This window comes from Astatotilapia calliptera, chromosome 23, assembly GCF_900246225.1.
Source record: "Astatotilapia calliptera chromosome 23, fAstCal1.2, whole genome shotgun sequence".
Lineage (NCBI taxonomy): Eukaryota > Metazoa > Chordata > Actinopteri > Cichliformes > Cichlidae > Astatotilapia > Astatotilapia calliptera.
The window spans coordinates 4,638,137-4,652,888 of NC_039323.1; the positions used below are offsets into that span (position 1 = coordinate 4,638,137).

The following is a 14,752-nucleotide window of genomic DNA, read 5'->3' on the forward strand; positions in this document are numbered from 1 at the left end:
AATTCTGTTCTTGTTGGTGGATTATTTTGGAGGTTTATACCTTTATAAATACATATAATCTCTAATTTTGTGTGTTTATTTAAATTTAGATTTTATACAAAAAGAAAAAAACAACCAAAAAAAGTGATGAATGACCTGAGATTTTTTGCTGATTTTTTTTTACTCTTGATACAGCCTAATGACACTATCTCCGAGCTCTACAGCCAACTAGATTAACCACAGAAATAACATTTTCCCAGATTAAGATTTACTGTAATTAGACAACAAACATATATCCATCTTCATGATAAAAAGAAATTAAATCTCCTTTCCTTTCAAAGGTTTTACATATCAGAACAAAATAGTAAAAAAAAAGATCTGGTCTAAAAATAAACACATTAAGGCTTCACTCTCCTTTCATTTCACACAGCACTTTACTAAAGCTCCTTGCCAGTCAATTATATATATATATATCATATATTATGTATGCATCCAGTCTTTACATTACTGCCACTGTGGCCGCAATCAGGTATTGTTGCTGAAAGCTGCACTTCCTTCAATCAACACATGATGCGATGTCATGACCGCGTAGACATAAGTGACGCTTCAAGCACAAATGCATGGGTCAGTCTCACAGTGTCTGGGTGTGTCTGTCTCCTTTTAACAATGACTGGAGCTGGACAAGCTGAGAGTCCAGCAGTTTTTTTTTTGCTTTTTCTGGTGATTTGTGCATGCGAATTGTGGCTAAACCGCTGGTGTTTGTAAGCTGAATGGAGAGCAGCTCACAAGCCAAAGTACCGTTGGTCTGCTCTCACCGCTCTGAGATCAGTTAGGATCTATGGAAACACAGCTAGCATTAGCATGTCCTGGCCTGTTGGGTGCCCTGGGCAACCACCCATGTCGCCCATATCAAAAACCGCTCAGAGCAATTACATTTTCTTGTTAAACCCAGGGTTACAGAGCTCAAGCCTATCCTAGCCGTCATAGGGTGCGCACCAGGGTGCACTCTTAAAACTACCCAGCCAACCTTGAAACCTGATCTCATCTCATCTAATAACTGCATCATGCTGAGCGAAGACTGCATTTTTTTGTTTCTGACTCCAGGGGAACCTTTTTACTGTCCCCTAAATCATTTACCGGTGATTTATTGCGTTAAAATGAGCTAAATGACATCACAATAATATTGTCACTACAGCAAGTTTGCTACAATTACATGTCTGCTGAGAAATATTTGAAACATTTATTTATTCTGCATCTACATAAAACACAAAGCGATTTAAACGCACAACTACAATAACAGTGTGTCAAAGCAAAGATTTATGTAAGACTTAACAATGCTTTTTCTTGAGAATCTCGTTGATCCAGTCAAGGTGTTTTGCGATATCCACATAAATATTGGGTGCATCCGGGTAGTCACATCTGCCCCATTTGTTGAAAGAAACAACTCCAACAGCTGTACCATTACAGATCAGAGGGCCACCAGAATCACCCTTTGAGGGTTATTCAAGAGAAAACATTTTTTATACACTGTTTCAAGTACACATGAGTTAGCAGTTAATCTTAAAAATCAAACAAATAAAAAAAAAACATACCTGACAGAACCCTTTGTTTGTGCCATAACCACCAGCACAAATAAGACCATCCGGAAGACCCGGCCAGTTCTCCCTACAGACCTCTGGGCTGATAACAGACACATCCACTACTCTCAACTGGTGAACTAATGGACCGCCAGTTTTTGTCAAACCCCACCCAGCCACAAGGCATCTTTCATTTTCCTTTAGCTTTATTTCAGAAGAGGGAAGTTTAATAATTTGGATGCTTTTGCTTGGTTGGACTTCACTAGAAAGCTGGGAACAGATTAAGAGATTGTATATGCAAATGTTCTAGAGATCACAAATATGTCTTCTGTATATTAAGTGAAAAAAAAATCGACTTACTTTGAGTAGCATGATGTCATTCCCATTTCCAACACCTATATAATATGGGTGTATGCATTTCATGATTACATCTTTCACGGTGTCAGCAGGCTTGCTGAGATCGTGGGTGCCAAGAACTATTCTCCTTGGATTCCTAAATAAGTTGCAAGTCAGAGATAATCAGTAGGCTTTCTAAACGGTAATGGTTATCTGTGTTTGTGTGCGTGTGTGTATAATTTTAAGGGAGAAATTGTGACATACATTGTGCAGCAGGTGAAAAGTGTTGCATATTAATATTAATAGGAACTTCTGAAATGATTTCTTATCACATGACCCACAAATTACCTGCAGGATTGATTACTTACCCTTCATCACAGTGTGCAGCAGTGACCACAAAGTCCTCACTTACAAGAAAACCTCCACAACTGTGGCCATAGTTGTTCTGCACCGAGGCCATATACAACAGTGAGTTCTCGGGAGCTTTTTCCCCATTTATAATTTCACTTCCAAGTGCTAAAGACATCAGAAGATGATCAAAATGAGTTAAAAGTGTCAATATTCAGCTTGCAGATGGCTAAAAGTATTTGTATAGTGTGGCTTACCATTTTGTCCAAGGCACGTCAAAACATGAATTAGCATAAATTGGTGCAAAGCATACATCTTGGCAGAAAGATATTCGTTCTGTCACTATGGAACTGTGTAGCAAACCCTTTTATGTGGTTTGCACTGACTGATCCCTATCCATTTTATCGCAGCTGCAGTGACTTCCTTTGGTAAATGTGGTAACTTTCCAAAACAAACACTTCCAGTTATCAGCACTGTTCAAAACTAGTTATTAAATGTATACCTCTTTCTCAGTAAAGGTCCTTCAGCATGACACTTTTTGGTAACACACACATAATGACTCTTAAGCATTAGTAAGGTATCAGTAAGTACTTAATACTGGTGGTGGTCAGAGGGCCCGGTGGCGCCAGTGTCCGGCAGCCTCGCCTCTGTCAGTGCGCCCCAGGGTGGCTGTGGCTACAATGTAGCTTGCCATCACCAGTGTGTGAATGTAGTGTGAAGCGCTTTGGGGTCCTTAGGGGCTGAGTAAAGCGCTATACAAATGCAGGCCATTTTAATTCATTATTTATAAAGCATTAGTATGCATGTGAAGGTTCTCAGTCATCCAGGTCATCGTATGCAGTTTTTTAGTATGCAGTTTATGAGAACAGATAAGTAATATGTTCATTGCATCACAAACAGTAATCGGAGACAGTTACTAGTTGTTAAGTATTTTGTGACCTCATCTAAAGTGAGGACTATTTTTGCCTTATAAAGCATTTATAAAAGTAAATGAAAGTACCTCAAGAGTTGAACAAGTCTCAGCTATCTTCACAACAGAAAAGTGATACAGACAAAGCACAAAGAGATACACAACATACAAATGTATTGCTAGATGCAAACATAGCACACCTGAGATTTGAAGAACAAATGTAGCTAGGCCCACAGTCGAAGTTTGAAAAAAGGGGCTTACGAGAGAAAGATACATGAAGTCGTTAGAGCTATAGGGTACTTTAACATAATTATACTAAGGCTTCTTCGTTTAAAATAAAATATGGCTAAGGTCATCAAAAAACACATACCAAAAACATGCTGTATTTAAGCTTATAAACCAAACGAAATATTTATATCTGTGTTGGAGTCAAATGGTTAAATGTTGCCATTGTTGTACTTAAATTTGTAAGTCTTGGTTCAAACTGTATGATCCAAGACATTCCTTTTTTTCTGTCCCCCTCCCCAGCCTGTTGAATGGAGGGGGAGGCTGTAGTGTTTATTATAGAGACACATCCTATGTGAGGGCTCTGTTTTCTTGTTTAGTAAGCTTCCTGCCCTTTTGACCCTTTTGGTGAGCAGGAGGTCACACAAACGCATCCCCAAACACACACACACACACACACACACACACACACACACACACACACACACACACACACACACACACACACACACACACACACACACCTAGTGCCTTGTCTTTTATAACCATAGGGGGGTTTTACAGTGGGTGTTTGTGTAAACTGTGTGTCACAGAAATAAAAGGCTGCAGGGGGAGATGGTTCTTCAAAGTGGTCTGACACCGAGGGCAGAAGGGCTGCTCTGAGATCCTTCCCTTGCTAGCATGTGAAAAACTGGTTGAGCTGTTTGTCTTGCTTTGTTAACGGGAATACGTTTCTGAACTGGGGCCTGTGAAAGCGCAGATCCAACCATCTGTATTTGTAAATTACATACTAAGGAGTAGTAATGCTTTAAATAATGATAAATTAAGCACTTAGTAATACTTTACTAATGCAGAATTGTGTGTCAAAAGTGTTGCCACTTTTGTGTCTCCTACTGCATTACTGAATAAAGCTTACAGTTAGGGCTGGATCAGGTGATCTTGAACCATACTTCAGTTATGCTAATAGTCTAAGTCATCTAATGCACTGAATATTTTTTTTCCGCTCACCTCTTAACATTCTCAGTGTGATTACACACTATCTTCTCTTTCTCCCCAACCCCAACAAGGCAGACTTCATTAGACTAGTTCTGTTGAACTTTTCTTCCTCTTAAAAGGGAGTTTTTCTTTCGCACTGTCTGCAAGCGCTTGCTCATAAGGGTACATCTGATAGTTGAGGTTTTCTTTCTATTATTATATGGTCTTTCCCTACAATACAAAGCGCAACTGTTTGCAGCAACTGTTTTTGTGAGGTGGTGCTATATAAACAAAACTGAATTAAACAGAACAAGTGTGATAAGCCAGGCAGGTGAGATTTTTTACTTAGTTTGAATCCACAGGCTGAGGCTTTTCTGTATAAAGTTAGTGTATAAAGTTTGCATGTTCTCCCCTATACACAGGTTCTCTCCTGTTACCCCCCACAGTCTAGACGCATGCTTGTTAGGTTACTTGGTAATTCTCAATTGGCCATACGTCTGACTTTGTGAATGCATGGCTGTCTGTGGTAGCCATGTGACAAACTTGTGACTTGTCTTTCACCAGTAGGTGGCAGTATTTTACAAGATAGTGTTAGCATATTTGCGCTTGCAATCAAAAAAAGTATTTGCCAGATTTAGCCAAATAAAAAAAGTCCCTTGTAAAACTGAGCCAAAGACAGAGTCAAAGTGAAAGAAAATTTGTGAACTGAATTAAATTTGTGGACCCCAAACTGCAGCAAGTCCTCTGAGGCAAAGTCAAGCCTGTGGGTGATAAAATAGGTGGGTTAAACTTTTCTTCAATCAAATAATTAGGGTAGAAGACCTATCCAACACTGCTTTGTTAAGTGTTGGACTAGTCACTCTTCCATCTTTTGTTTCTTACATCTTTCTCATTAGATCCAAATTTGTCATTTTTAACCAAATTTTGTTAAAGTTTACATAAATATCTTAAAAACTATGATAATTGTATTAACGATTAATCATGGCAGTCAAAACACGTAGCTCACGTAGCTTTTGTTTGCCCCTGTGTGCATCAGCGAGTATCAGTACAGGAGAAAAAAAAATGTTTGAAGTAAGCTTTCTCAGAGTATTCAGTTAGCATTTTGTATTTTTTTAGATCTCAAAGAAGATATAAAAAAGACGTTAGTTGGACTTCATCTGAGACAAAAATGACCTCTACAGTATTCTTGTTTCTTATTGTTTTGTAAACTAAGACTATTACAAAAGGAAATTAGACAGAAAATTTGGGATAGATTTTTATTGATATTTTGTCACACTGGTAATGACAGACAGCCATTATATTTTTATTCATTTATCTTTTGCTTCTACAGTAGCAACACAAAAACACATTTTTAGGAAGATGTTGCAGTTAGCAGAATCCAATTGATCCACTTAAGGTGTTTGGAGATGTCTGTGTAGATATTGGGTACATCTGGATAAGCACAGTTGTAATTTTTGTTGAAAGAAGCAAGACCAACAACTAACCCGTTGCACACCAGAGGACCACCAGAATCACCCTGTCAGGAAGAAATAGGGAAAATATCCATTTCATATTTAATTTAGGTTGTTTGGGTAATTGTCAACAAGAAACAAGCATACACATTCAATGAAAGAACAGAAGCCATACCTGACAGAATCCTTTGTCTGTGCCGTATCCACCTGCACAGATAACACTGGCAGAAAGACCGGGCCATTGTTCCCTACATACATATCGGTTGATGACGGACACGCTCACCACTCTCAGGTCATCAATATTTTCACCCCCAGTTCTATTTCTTCCCCAACCAGCCACCTGGCACACTTGATCTGCTTTTACGTTCATTTCAGCACACGGAAGTTGAATTATTTGTACTTTGCATCCGAGCCGAGCTTTCCTAGACAGCTGGAGAAACACATTAGAAAGAAAAAAATCCCAAATTCTTAATTCCATAACATATTAGCAGTGTTATTAGAATTGAAATCATTAAATCAACAATTATGGCATTTGAAAGTGTTGATTGTATGAATACATACTTACTTTAAGGAGCATGATGTCATTACCCCACCAAATGTTAGAGTAAGAGGGGGGCTTAAATTTTTTTTCAATATTTATTTGATAACCCTTCTTGATATTGTGGCTGCCAAGGACAACATGTGTGGGGTTTCTGAAGGAAGACAATCATTAAGAGCCATCAATTAAATTGATGTAGTTACACGAGTCAAAGAGGTCATCACGAGAAGACTGATTACTTACTCAACATCACAGTGTGCAGCAGTTACCACAAAGTCTTCAGTGACAAGAAAACCTCCACATATATGGCCATCAGTGTTCTGCACTGAGACCACATACTGCATTGAGTTCTCTGGGGCCTTTTTCCCATTTATGATGTCACTACCATGTACTACAACAAAAAAAAAACGTCAAAATTAGGCTGATGCTCCATTAAATGATCACTGAAAAACAACCAAGGATTGTGATTCTTACCAATTTGTCCGAGACATCTCAGAACATAGATGAGCAGAATGTTTTGCAGACCTTGCATCATGGCAGTTAATTTGTAATTGTAGGTGTGTCAAGATGACCCTTTTATACGGCTAGTTTCCACTGTTGGCATGTATCAGCACAATCTTTTGTGTTTTGACTTCTAACCACATCCTTTGCTCAAGTAAGCGTGCAAGTTCTGCATTTGTATTATCCTTGCATGATCTAGTTCGTCCTAATTACTTTACCTCAGCAGTCTGAAACAGATTGTATTATGAGTGTTATGAGAAGGTTTATAATTCTGACATTATTTATTCTTTATTTTCTTACTTATGACACCGTTTTGCATTCACTTTTAGTATGAGTTTGGGATTTGACACTTGATTTGGTGCTTTCAGTATTATTATACGGACCTTCTGCTCTTCTGTAGATACAAATCAAATAGCTTTTGTTCTATGCAAGGACATTTTTTTCCCCCATGCTTTTCGTGCTTTCTATCTAACATTCACTCACGAGTGGCTGTATCAAGTTAGTATCTTGCCCAGGATATTTGGTAAGTAGACTGGATCATACAGGGGTTGAACCACTAACCTTCCAATTAGCAGGTGACCTGCTCTACCTAGTGAGCCACAGCCACCCCACAGTCTGTTAGCCTTGTGTTGTAAGATGCGACTAATTGCTTGTAATTAACACTCAACTTGTAATGTTGACATTATTTGGATAATGTCAATATAATAAATAGACCAAGTAATTAATAAGCTACTGCTGTAGCAAATATCTATTTCTATTTTAGACAGAAGCAACATTATTACCAGATCAGTATCAGTATTTCTTTTATAGTTATGGCTGTAGCTCACTGACCTATCATGTCCATATTCTGTATTTGTTAGACTTAAGGCCTGGTTTGTAAACACAGTTTGTATCATTTGGCTTCTGGCTTAATTCCAGTAATACTTGACAGTTAGGACTCAATTATTCCCATCTTCCTCAAGGACTGTCAGGTCCAATTCACCTTAGAGTTGAATACTAATATAATTGGTTAACTGAATTCAGAAATAGTTATATTTATTTGTTTTTAATTTCAGTTTATTTGGACTATAATGTCTCAGATTTTTATGAAAATGGTTCACACACATTGCGAGAGTTGTAGTTTATTTAATCTAACAAGTAAAGAAGGCAGATGCAAGGCTTCTTTGCCGTAGGAACACTTGACACAGTGATATTTTGCATCAAACTATGAACTGCAAGAACCGGAGATAAGATTATAATTTAAACTGTGCCTATAGTCATGATTATGGAACTGTTGCAAAAGTTAGTAGAAGAACATGTGCATACACAAATATTGACACGTTCTCATGAAAAAAGGATTCGTTCTATTTTTGCCAGAATATTGCAGTATGCTGCCGCCAATACTGGTGTAGAGTGGGGTCATCTTAGCGACACATTAAAATTTGACTTAGGTCCCCCAAGGTCTTCAAGGCCAAATTAATGGTTTATTAGTCAAAAATTGACAAAAAGTACGCTTGTTGTGTGTGGTGTGTTGATATATTACTCCAATATTTCTCACAGCTGGCCAAGGTAATGCCATTCAAGTAAAATTATTCACTGCGTAATGACATGATTCAAGTAGTCTTGTGGAATGGTCTAAAAAGAATCTCATTTTAAATGTGTATAAGAACATAGATGGTGTTTCAATTTCGACAGAAGAGGACAACAACATGACCCGCATCCTTACCGGGACAAGAGGTTGATCCAAGAAAAATGCAGACTGCAATAGAGAAGATGAGCAAGCTCTATTTTCTGAGGGAGATGAACTCTTTGATATGTGCAGCAACATGATGGAGATTTTCTATCACTTAGTTGAGCACCATCTACTTCCTAATCAATATAAAATGATTAAGAAGTGGACTCATCTTTCAAGCTCTTATGAATATGTTCATCCTCACTGTTTGTGAAGTTAAACAAGTTAAGCAAGTAAAACCTTGCTCTATATCATTTGTCATCTTTCTGTTATTTAGAGTTTTGGTAGTGCAACAGCATTTCTTCAAATTCCTTAATGAACCACAGAAACCAGTTTTCATCTTCAGCGTGGGTATCAGAATCAGTGGTCTTCCAGTCAAAGTAAAAAAAAAAAAAACCCAATGCAATCTAAAGTGACACATTTCCTGCTTTAAAAAGTCAGTGGTTAGTGTAGCTACATTGAGTAATTCATAAACTAAAAGCAAACGTCATCCAGTTCCACAAACTTAGAAGCAATGGCACCAGCAGAGTATGCCAGTTATCATTATTTTATTTACTATTAAGGTCACTTCTAACAGCTGCTAACTGAAAAGCTATTTCCACTCATTACTGCACGTCATTGGTTTCATATTAACAGTCAGCCTAATGGCAAAAAGAGTTTCTGTTATATGGCTTTTTTTTCTACATACCGAGACCTCCTGACATACCACAAATGTTATAAATTTGTCACAGTCACTGAAACTAACACTATATATATATATATATATATATAAGAAACTGAAAGTTAAAAACTCAGAAATAGAGTAGCAGTACAACCAAAAAACGTTTTTAAAAAAACATCTCTTGTCTTTTTAACATTTCTTTTACAACCCATCCTTCACCTTGACGAACACTACAGTAAAGCATCAATTGAAGATGACTTTTCTAATGCATAATAGAAAAGAAATTCTATCATTCTTAGATCACGGATACTTATGAGCTCACTGAAACAGTTTTGTCACTTCTGATACACTATGACTAAACCACAGAAACACATCTCACAGTTACCAGATTCTGTTAGAGCAATCAGTATTCTCAAAGTATAGAATTAGTGCATTTACATTGGCTGAACAAAAATGAACAAATAGTAGGTTACTCATAACTACTGCCATTACATTTTTCCATTACAGTTTTTTACAGCCGCTAGGACACATGTCCCAATACTTAGGTCACTTTTGCAAAACTCTTCACACAATCCTCCTAACTGACCGTCAGCTTGGCAAAGCAGTTCATTTCACATTCAAAATGCACTACAACTACCAAAACACTTCATTCAGGTCTCAAATAAACTCATTCTTCCAGAACACTAGCAAAGGTTGACAGCCGACAAACACACTTTGTCACCCACAAAACAATGACCTAAAAAACACTAACAACATGTAGCATTACAGTGTTTTCTTGTGTAAAACAAGGACACATCTCTGTTTATAATTTCAATATATGTTACTGGAATGAATCAGACATCATGCAGAATTCGTTAATATTTGTTTCTGTATTTTTATTTTTTTGCACTAAGAAATCCCAAAATACAAGAATTTGTATACACACCATCCACTGATACACATACAATAGTAATGCTAATCTACTCGGTCTTCTCCATTTGGCCACAGGTTCTCATCCACATCACATCTCATGTCATCTAGGGCAATACACCTAGGAAAGAATCTCCTGGCTGCCAGAATTGAAGGAGTTGAACAATTGAAGGAGTAACACCTGTGTAGATGTTCATCTACAATGAGAATCAGCTGTGGCTGGTTAAACTGCATTTTTAGATTTACAGTTTTTTACAGACGCTAGGACACATTTCTCAATACTTAGGTCACGTTTGCAAAACTCCTCACACAGTGAGCACAACAGAAGTCTATGTGGGCTAAACTGAGGATCAGTTATCATTGTTTTGGCACAAAATGCATTCAATGACTACATCTCTCAAATTTCATGAATTATCTTCTCACTCAGACACAACAACTGCCAAAAATCTTTGTACGTACAGGACATTTTGCATGTGCTTACATACTGTTTTCAAAACTGTTAAACTTATGGCCAAAACAATAACACAATGCAAAACTTGAAAAGACAGCAAAATGCAACAGCAATATTTTATTGAAACATATTTTAAATCTAAAAATGCAGTTTAACCAGCCACAGCTTATTCTCATTGTAGATGAACATCTACACAGGTGTTACTCCTTCAATTGTTCAACTCCTTCAATTCTGGCATGCCAGAAGATTCTTTCCTAGGTGTATTGCCCTAGATGACATGAGATGTGATGTGGATGAGAACCTGTGGCCAAATGGAGAAGACCGAGTAGATTAGCATTACTATTGTATGTGTATCAGTGGATGGTGTGTATACAAATTCTTGTATTTTGCGATTACTTAGTGCAAAAAAATAAAAAAATACATAAACAAATATTAACGAATTCTGCATGATGTCTGATTCATTCCAGTAACATATATTGAAATTATAAACAGAGATGTGTCCTTGTTTTACACAAGAAAACACTGTAATGCTACATGTTGTTAGTGTTTTTTAGGTCATTGTTTTGTGGGTGACAAAGTGTGTTTGTCGGCTGTCAACCTTTGCTAGTGTTCTGGAAGAATGAGGTTATTTGAGACCTGAATGAAGTGTTTTGGTAGTTGTAGTGCATTTTGAATGTGAAATGAACTGCTTTGCCAAGCTGACGGTCAGTTAGGAGGATTGTGTGAAGAGTTTTGCAAAAGTGACCTAAGTATTGGGACATGTGTCCTAGCGGCTGTAAAAAACTGTAAAATATGTTTCAATAAAATATTGCTGTTGCATTTTGCTGTCTTTTTAAGTTTTGCATTGTGTTATTGTTTTGGCCATAAGTTTAACAATTTTGAAAACAGTATGTAAGCACATGCAAAATGTCCTGTACGTACAAAGATTTTTGGCAGTTGTTGTGTCTGAGTGAGAAAATAATTCATGAAATTTGAGAGATGTAGTCATTGAATGCATTTTGTGCCAAAACAATGATAACTGGTCCTCAGTTTGGCCCACATAGACTTCTGTTGTGCTCACTGTGTGAGGAGTTTTGCAAACGTGACCTAAGTATTGAGACATGTGTCCTAGCGTCTGTAAAAAACTGTAAATAACAGGTAACATTCAAACATTATCTTCTATGTGTTTATTTAACGATTGACAAAAGTCTAAACTGTGTTTAACAGCTTAAGAAATGATGCTTAAAGAAGACTCGGGTTTTAGACAAGATCAGATACTTTTGGTATATCACCTCTGTGGGATAATTTCATCCATTTCTGTTTATTTAGTCGGGTCACATGAGGGTATATTGGGATTTAACATCACTCTGGGTTCTTGGCTAGTAATACCATTGTTGGAGCTGCTTTTCAAGAGCTGATATTGTGTTAGCAATACAAAGGAGTTGTTTCCCAATTTTAATTTCAGTATTATTTATTTGTCTTTTTATGCAAAAAAAAGATAAGTAGAAAATTAATATAAACTTCAAGTAATAGAAATTGTAAAACTATTGTTTGACTTGAGACTCTATAATGTTACGTCTGCAACTTTGTACTGGATGCAATATCTTTGAAATTGCAAGTAAAATTGGTAAAATGTTGAAAAGATAAGTTTTTTCTTAAAAGTTTATCAAACTTTATCAAGAGTTACATGGCTGTAGCCTGTCATGTCTGTTAGAGGTTGATAGACAAGATACCCTGAACAGGTCATCAGTCTCTTGCAAGGCTGGCAGAGAGACTGTTTGCTTACTGTACAGCTACAGTTTGTTACTTAACCTAATAACCGTGTCTCTGAACTGTGGGAGAACATGCAAAACTGCAAAGAAAGACCCCAGCCAACCAGGAACCTTAAAAAATAAAGCTTCTTCTCTCACCCCCATTCTCTGCGACCTGCTGGAGCGGGGGGGCTAGGAGGAGGAGTTGGCCGTCCGACTGCGGTCTGGAGTGTGGGGCCTTCCTGCTGCTGCGGAGTCGGGGCGGTCTGCCTCCCCCCACCGCAGGGAAAAGGGTAACACCACCTGGGTCTGGGTGCAGTTCCCCCTCCAGGGGCAAGGGTACCTAGACCCGGTTTGTAGAGTACGCTTGGGGAGTGTGATTGTGTGTACAGCGTCTCTTTATGTCTGTCTCCACGTTGGTTGAGTGTGGAGTAAGTGCATATGAGAGCATGAGGGTGGGAATGGATGTTTGTATATGTGTGTGCCTGTATGTCTGTGTCTATATGTCAGGTTGGGTATCAGACGCCACCTCTCTGGGGACATCTCAGGCCCTCCAAAGTTTGGAGGCCTATCTCCCCCTACCACCACTTCCCCTGCCAGTGGCAGACTCCCTCAGACATCGGTGCGTTGGTGGTTCTTTGTGTCTGGGGATGGGCGTCCAGGTACATACCGGCTCACTCCTTGGCGGCCGCTTATCGGGGCCTGGAGCCTGGGGCTCGCTCGGGCCACTTCGGAGGTGGGGTGCCCACGGCCTCTCGGCCTGGGGCTCGGTCACTCAGGCACGGCTGGCTGCCGGCGGAGCTCACGGGCGCGTCACTGCAACTCCCCCTGGCTTCTGCTCCGCGGCTGCTGAGTGAGCCCTCATCTGGGACTCTCCTCAGCTCTTACTGGGACAGTGGCGCGGCTGCCCCTCTGTTGGTCTTCCTTGGTCTCTTGTGTTCTGGGGGCCTCTGGATGTCTGGAGTTTTGATCTCCTCCATACCTGCTTCATGCCCTGGAGGACGGGGCTGTGCCCCCCCACGCCCTCTAGCAGATTATTACATGAAGGAACCTTTAAAAAAAAAACAAAAAAAAAAACAAGCGCGTCCATGCTCACAGGTGTACACACGGGTGATCACACCCACAAACTACACCCTTTTTGGTTCCTACCTCAAAGCACACTGTGTTCTGTTGATCTTATGTGCTGCACAATAATGTTTAATATTTAGTATTTACTGTCATATTCCCATATATCATTGTGATGTTGTTTATTCTATTACTCTTGTTCTCTTCTGCTTGCTTTCTTTTTTCTTTCTCAGCAGGTGATCCAGGTGATTGATATATGCATTTTTTTTTCTCTGCCCGTTCTGTTGGTTTTTGTTTTTTGCCCTTCTCCCCCGTCCCTCTTCTCAGCTGTTTCTCTTTCCCTCTTTCTTTCTCCCCTTCTTTCCCCCAGTCAAGTCTGTCCCGTATTCAGTAAGTGAAAATAAAATAAACAATAAAAGGTGAATCAAATGGACCATTACGGCAAGGCTGGGATGGTCAGTTTGGTAAAGTAAATCCGTTGGGCATCTTTCTTTGCCTTTAGACAACAATTCTGATGGCAAAAGAGCCAAACGGGACAGGCGCAAAAAAAAAAGAAAAAAAAAGAAGCTTCTTTTAGTAAGACAGTAATGCTAAACACTACGCCACCATGATGTCCGACCAAAATGCTGAATTTTCTTGTTTGTTTTTTTACTGTACGCACAGCTGTAGTAAAATGTTCTGGTAAGACACTGTCCTCTACTGGTGAATAGTTTAGTTGATTTTTACAAATCTGATTACAAACAACTGCCTTCAGCAGGCAAACAGTGATATACAATGATTACTTACGATTATAAAACATCAGCAATCAAAATATGTTCTAAAAATGCTGCAAATGTTATAATTCTAAAACAGCTTGATATTCATCATCACCGTGGTTTCATCCACTGCAAACATTTCTATGAATGTACTGTGGATATATCTTCCATTCATTTTTGCCAGCATTCTATTTTATTGAACTACACACCATTGTATTTACTTAAGCTATTTTTTAAAATATAAAAATATAAATATAAATGTGCCATATAAATGTGTTTAAATTAATTTTTAACCATATATTTTCCAAATCTGGGACTGAATAATCTTATCTTAATAATGCAATATTATAGAACGCTTGGGTAGTTAATTTAATTTTAAAGCTGAAGAGAGAGTACTATCAAACTGGGAAGGATCTCAGTCACCCAGGTCATGGTAGTTTGAGGAACTTGGAAAGAAAGTGACTGAACTTCTTTAGATTTCTGATTCACCTTTTATCCAAGAGTCTTCTTCTGAATTTAAGAAGGAACTGAAGAAGGCTCTTGGATGAAAGCTGAAACATCTTCAAGAAATGGAAAAAGAAGTACTGGATGTCTTTCCAAGTTCCTTAGATTATCTCACTCTTTTTACAC

The 14,752-nt window shown here is 38.4% G+C and overlaps 2 protein-coding genes across 2 annotated transcripts; both read right to left on the reverse strand.

Moving 5' to 3' along the window:
• Positions 1 to 1,192: 1,192 nt before the first annotated feature.
• On the reverse strand, positions 1,193 to 2,561 carry LOC113016433 (mast cell protease 2-like). The gene is made up of 5 exons (XM_026159260.1): positions 2,498 to 2,561; positions 2,261 to 2,408; positions 1,917 to 2,049; positions 1,572 to 1,826; positions 1,193 to 1,469 (listed from the first exon to the last, which is right to left on the reverse strand). The coding sequence occupies exons 1-5, from the start codon at positions 2,553 to 2,555 to the stop codon at positions 1,308 to 1,310; spliced, it is 756 nt and encodes a 251-aa protein (XP_026015045.1). The 5' UTR covers positions 2,556 to 2,561; the 3' UTR covers positions 1,193 to 1,307.
• A 3,116-nt stretch (positions 2,562 to 5,677) lies between these two features.
• On the reverse strand, positions 5,678 to 6,874 carry LOC113016434 (anionic trypsin-1-like). Its single transcript, XM_026159261.1, has 5 exons — positions 6,814 to 6,874; positions 6,583 to 6,730; positions 6,367 to 6,493; positions 5,977 to 6,231; positions 5,678 to 5,866 (listed from the first exon to the last, which is right to left on the reverse strand). Exons 1-5 carry the CDS (start codon positions 6,872 to 6,874, stop codon positions 5,702 to 5,704), a joined length of 756 nt encoding a protein of 251 aa, XP_026015046.1. The 3' UTR covers positions 5,678 to 5,701.
• Positions 6,875 to 14,752: the final 7,878 nt, after the last annotated feature.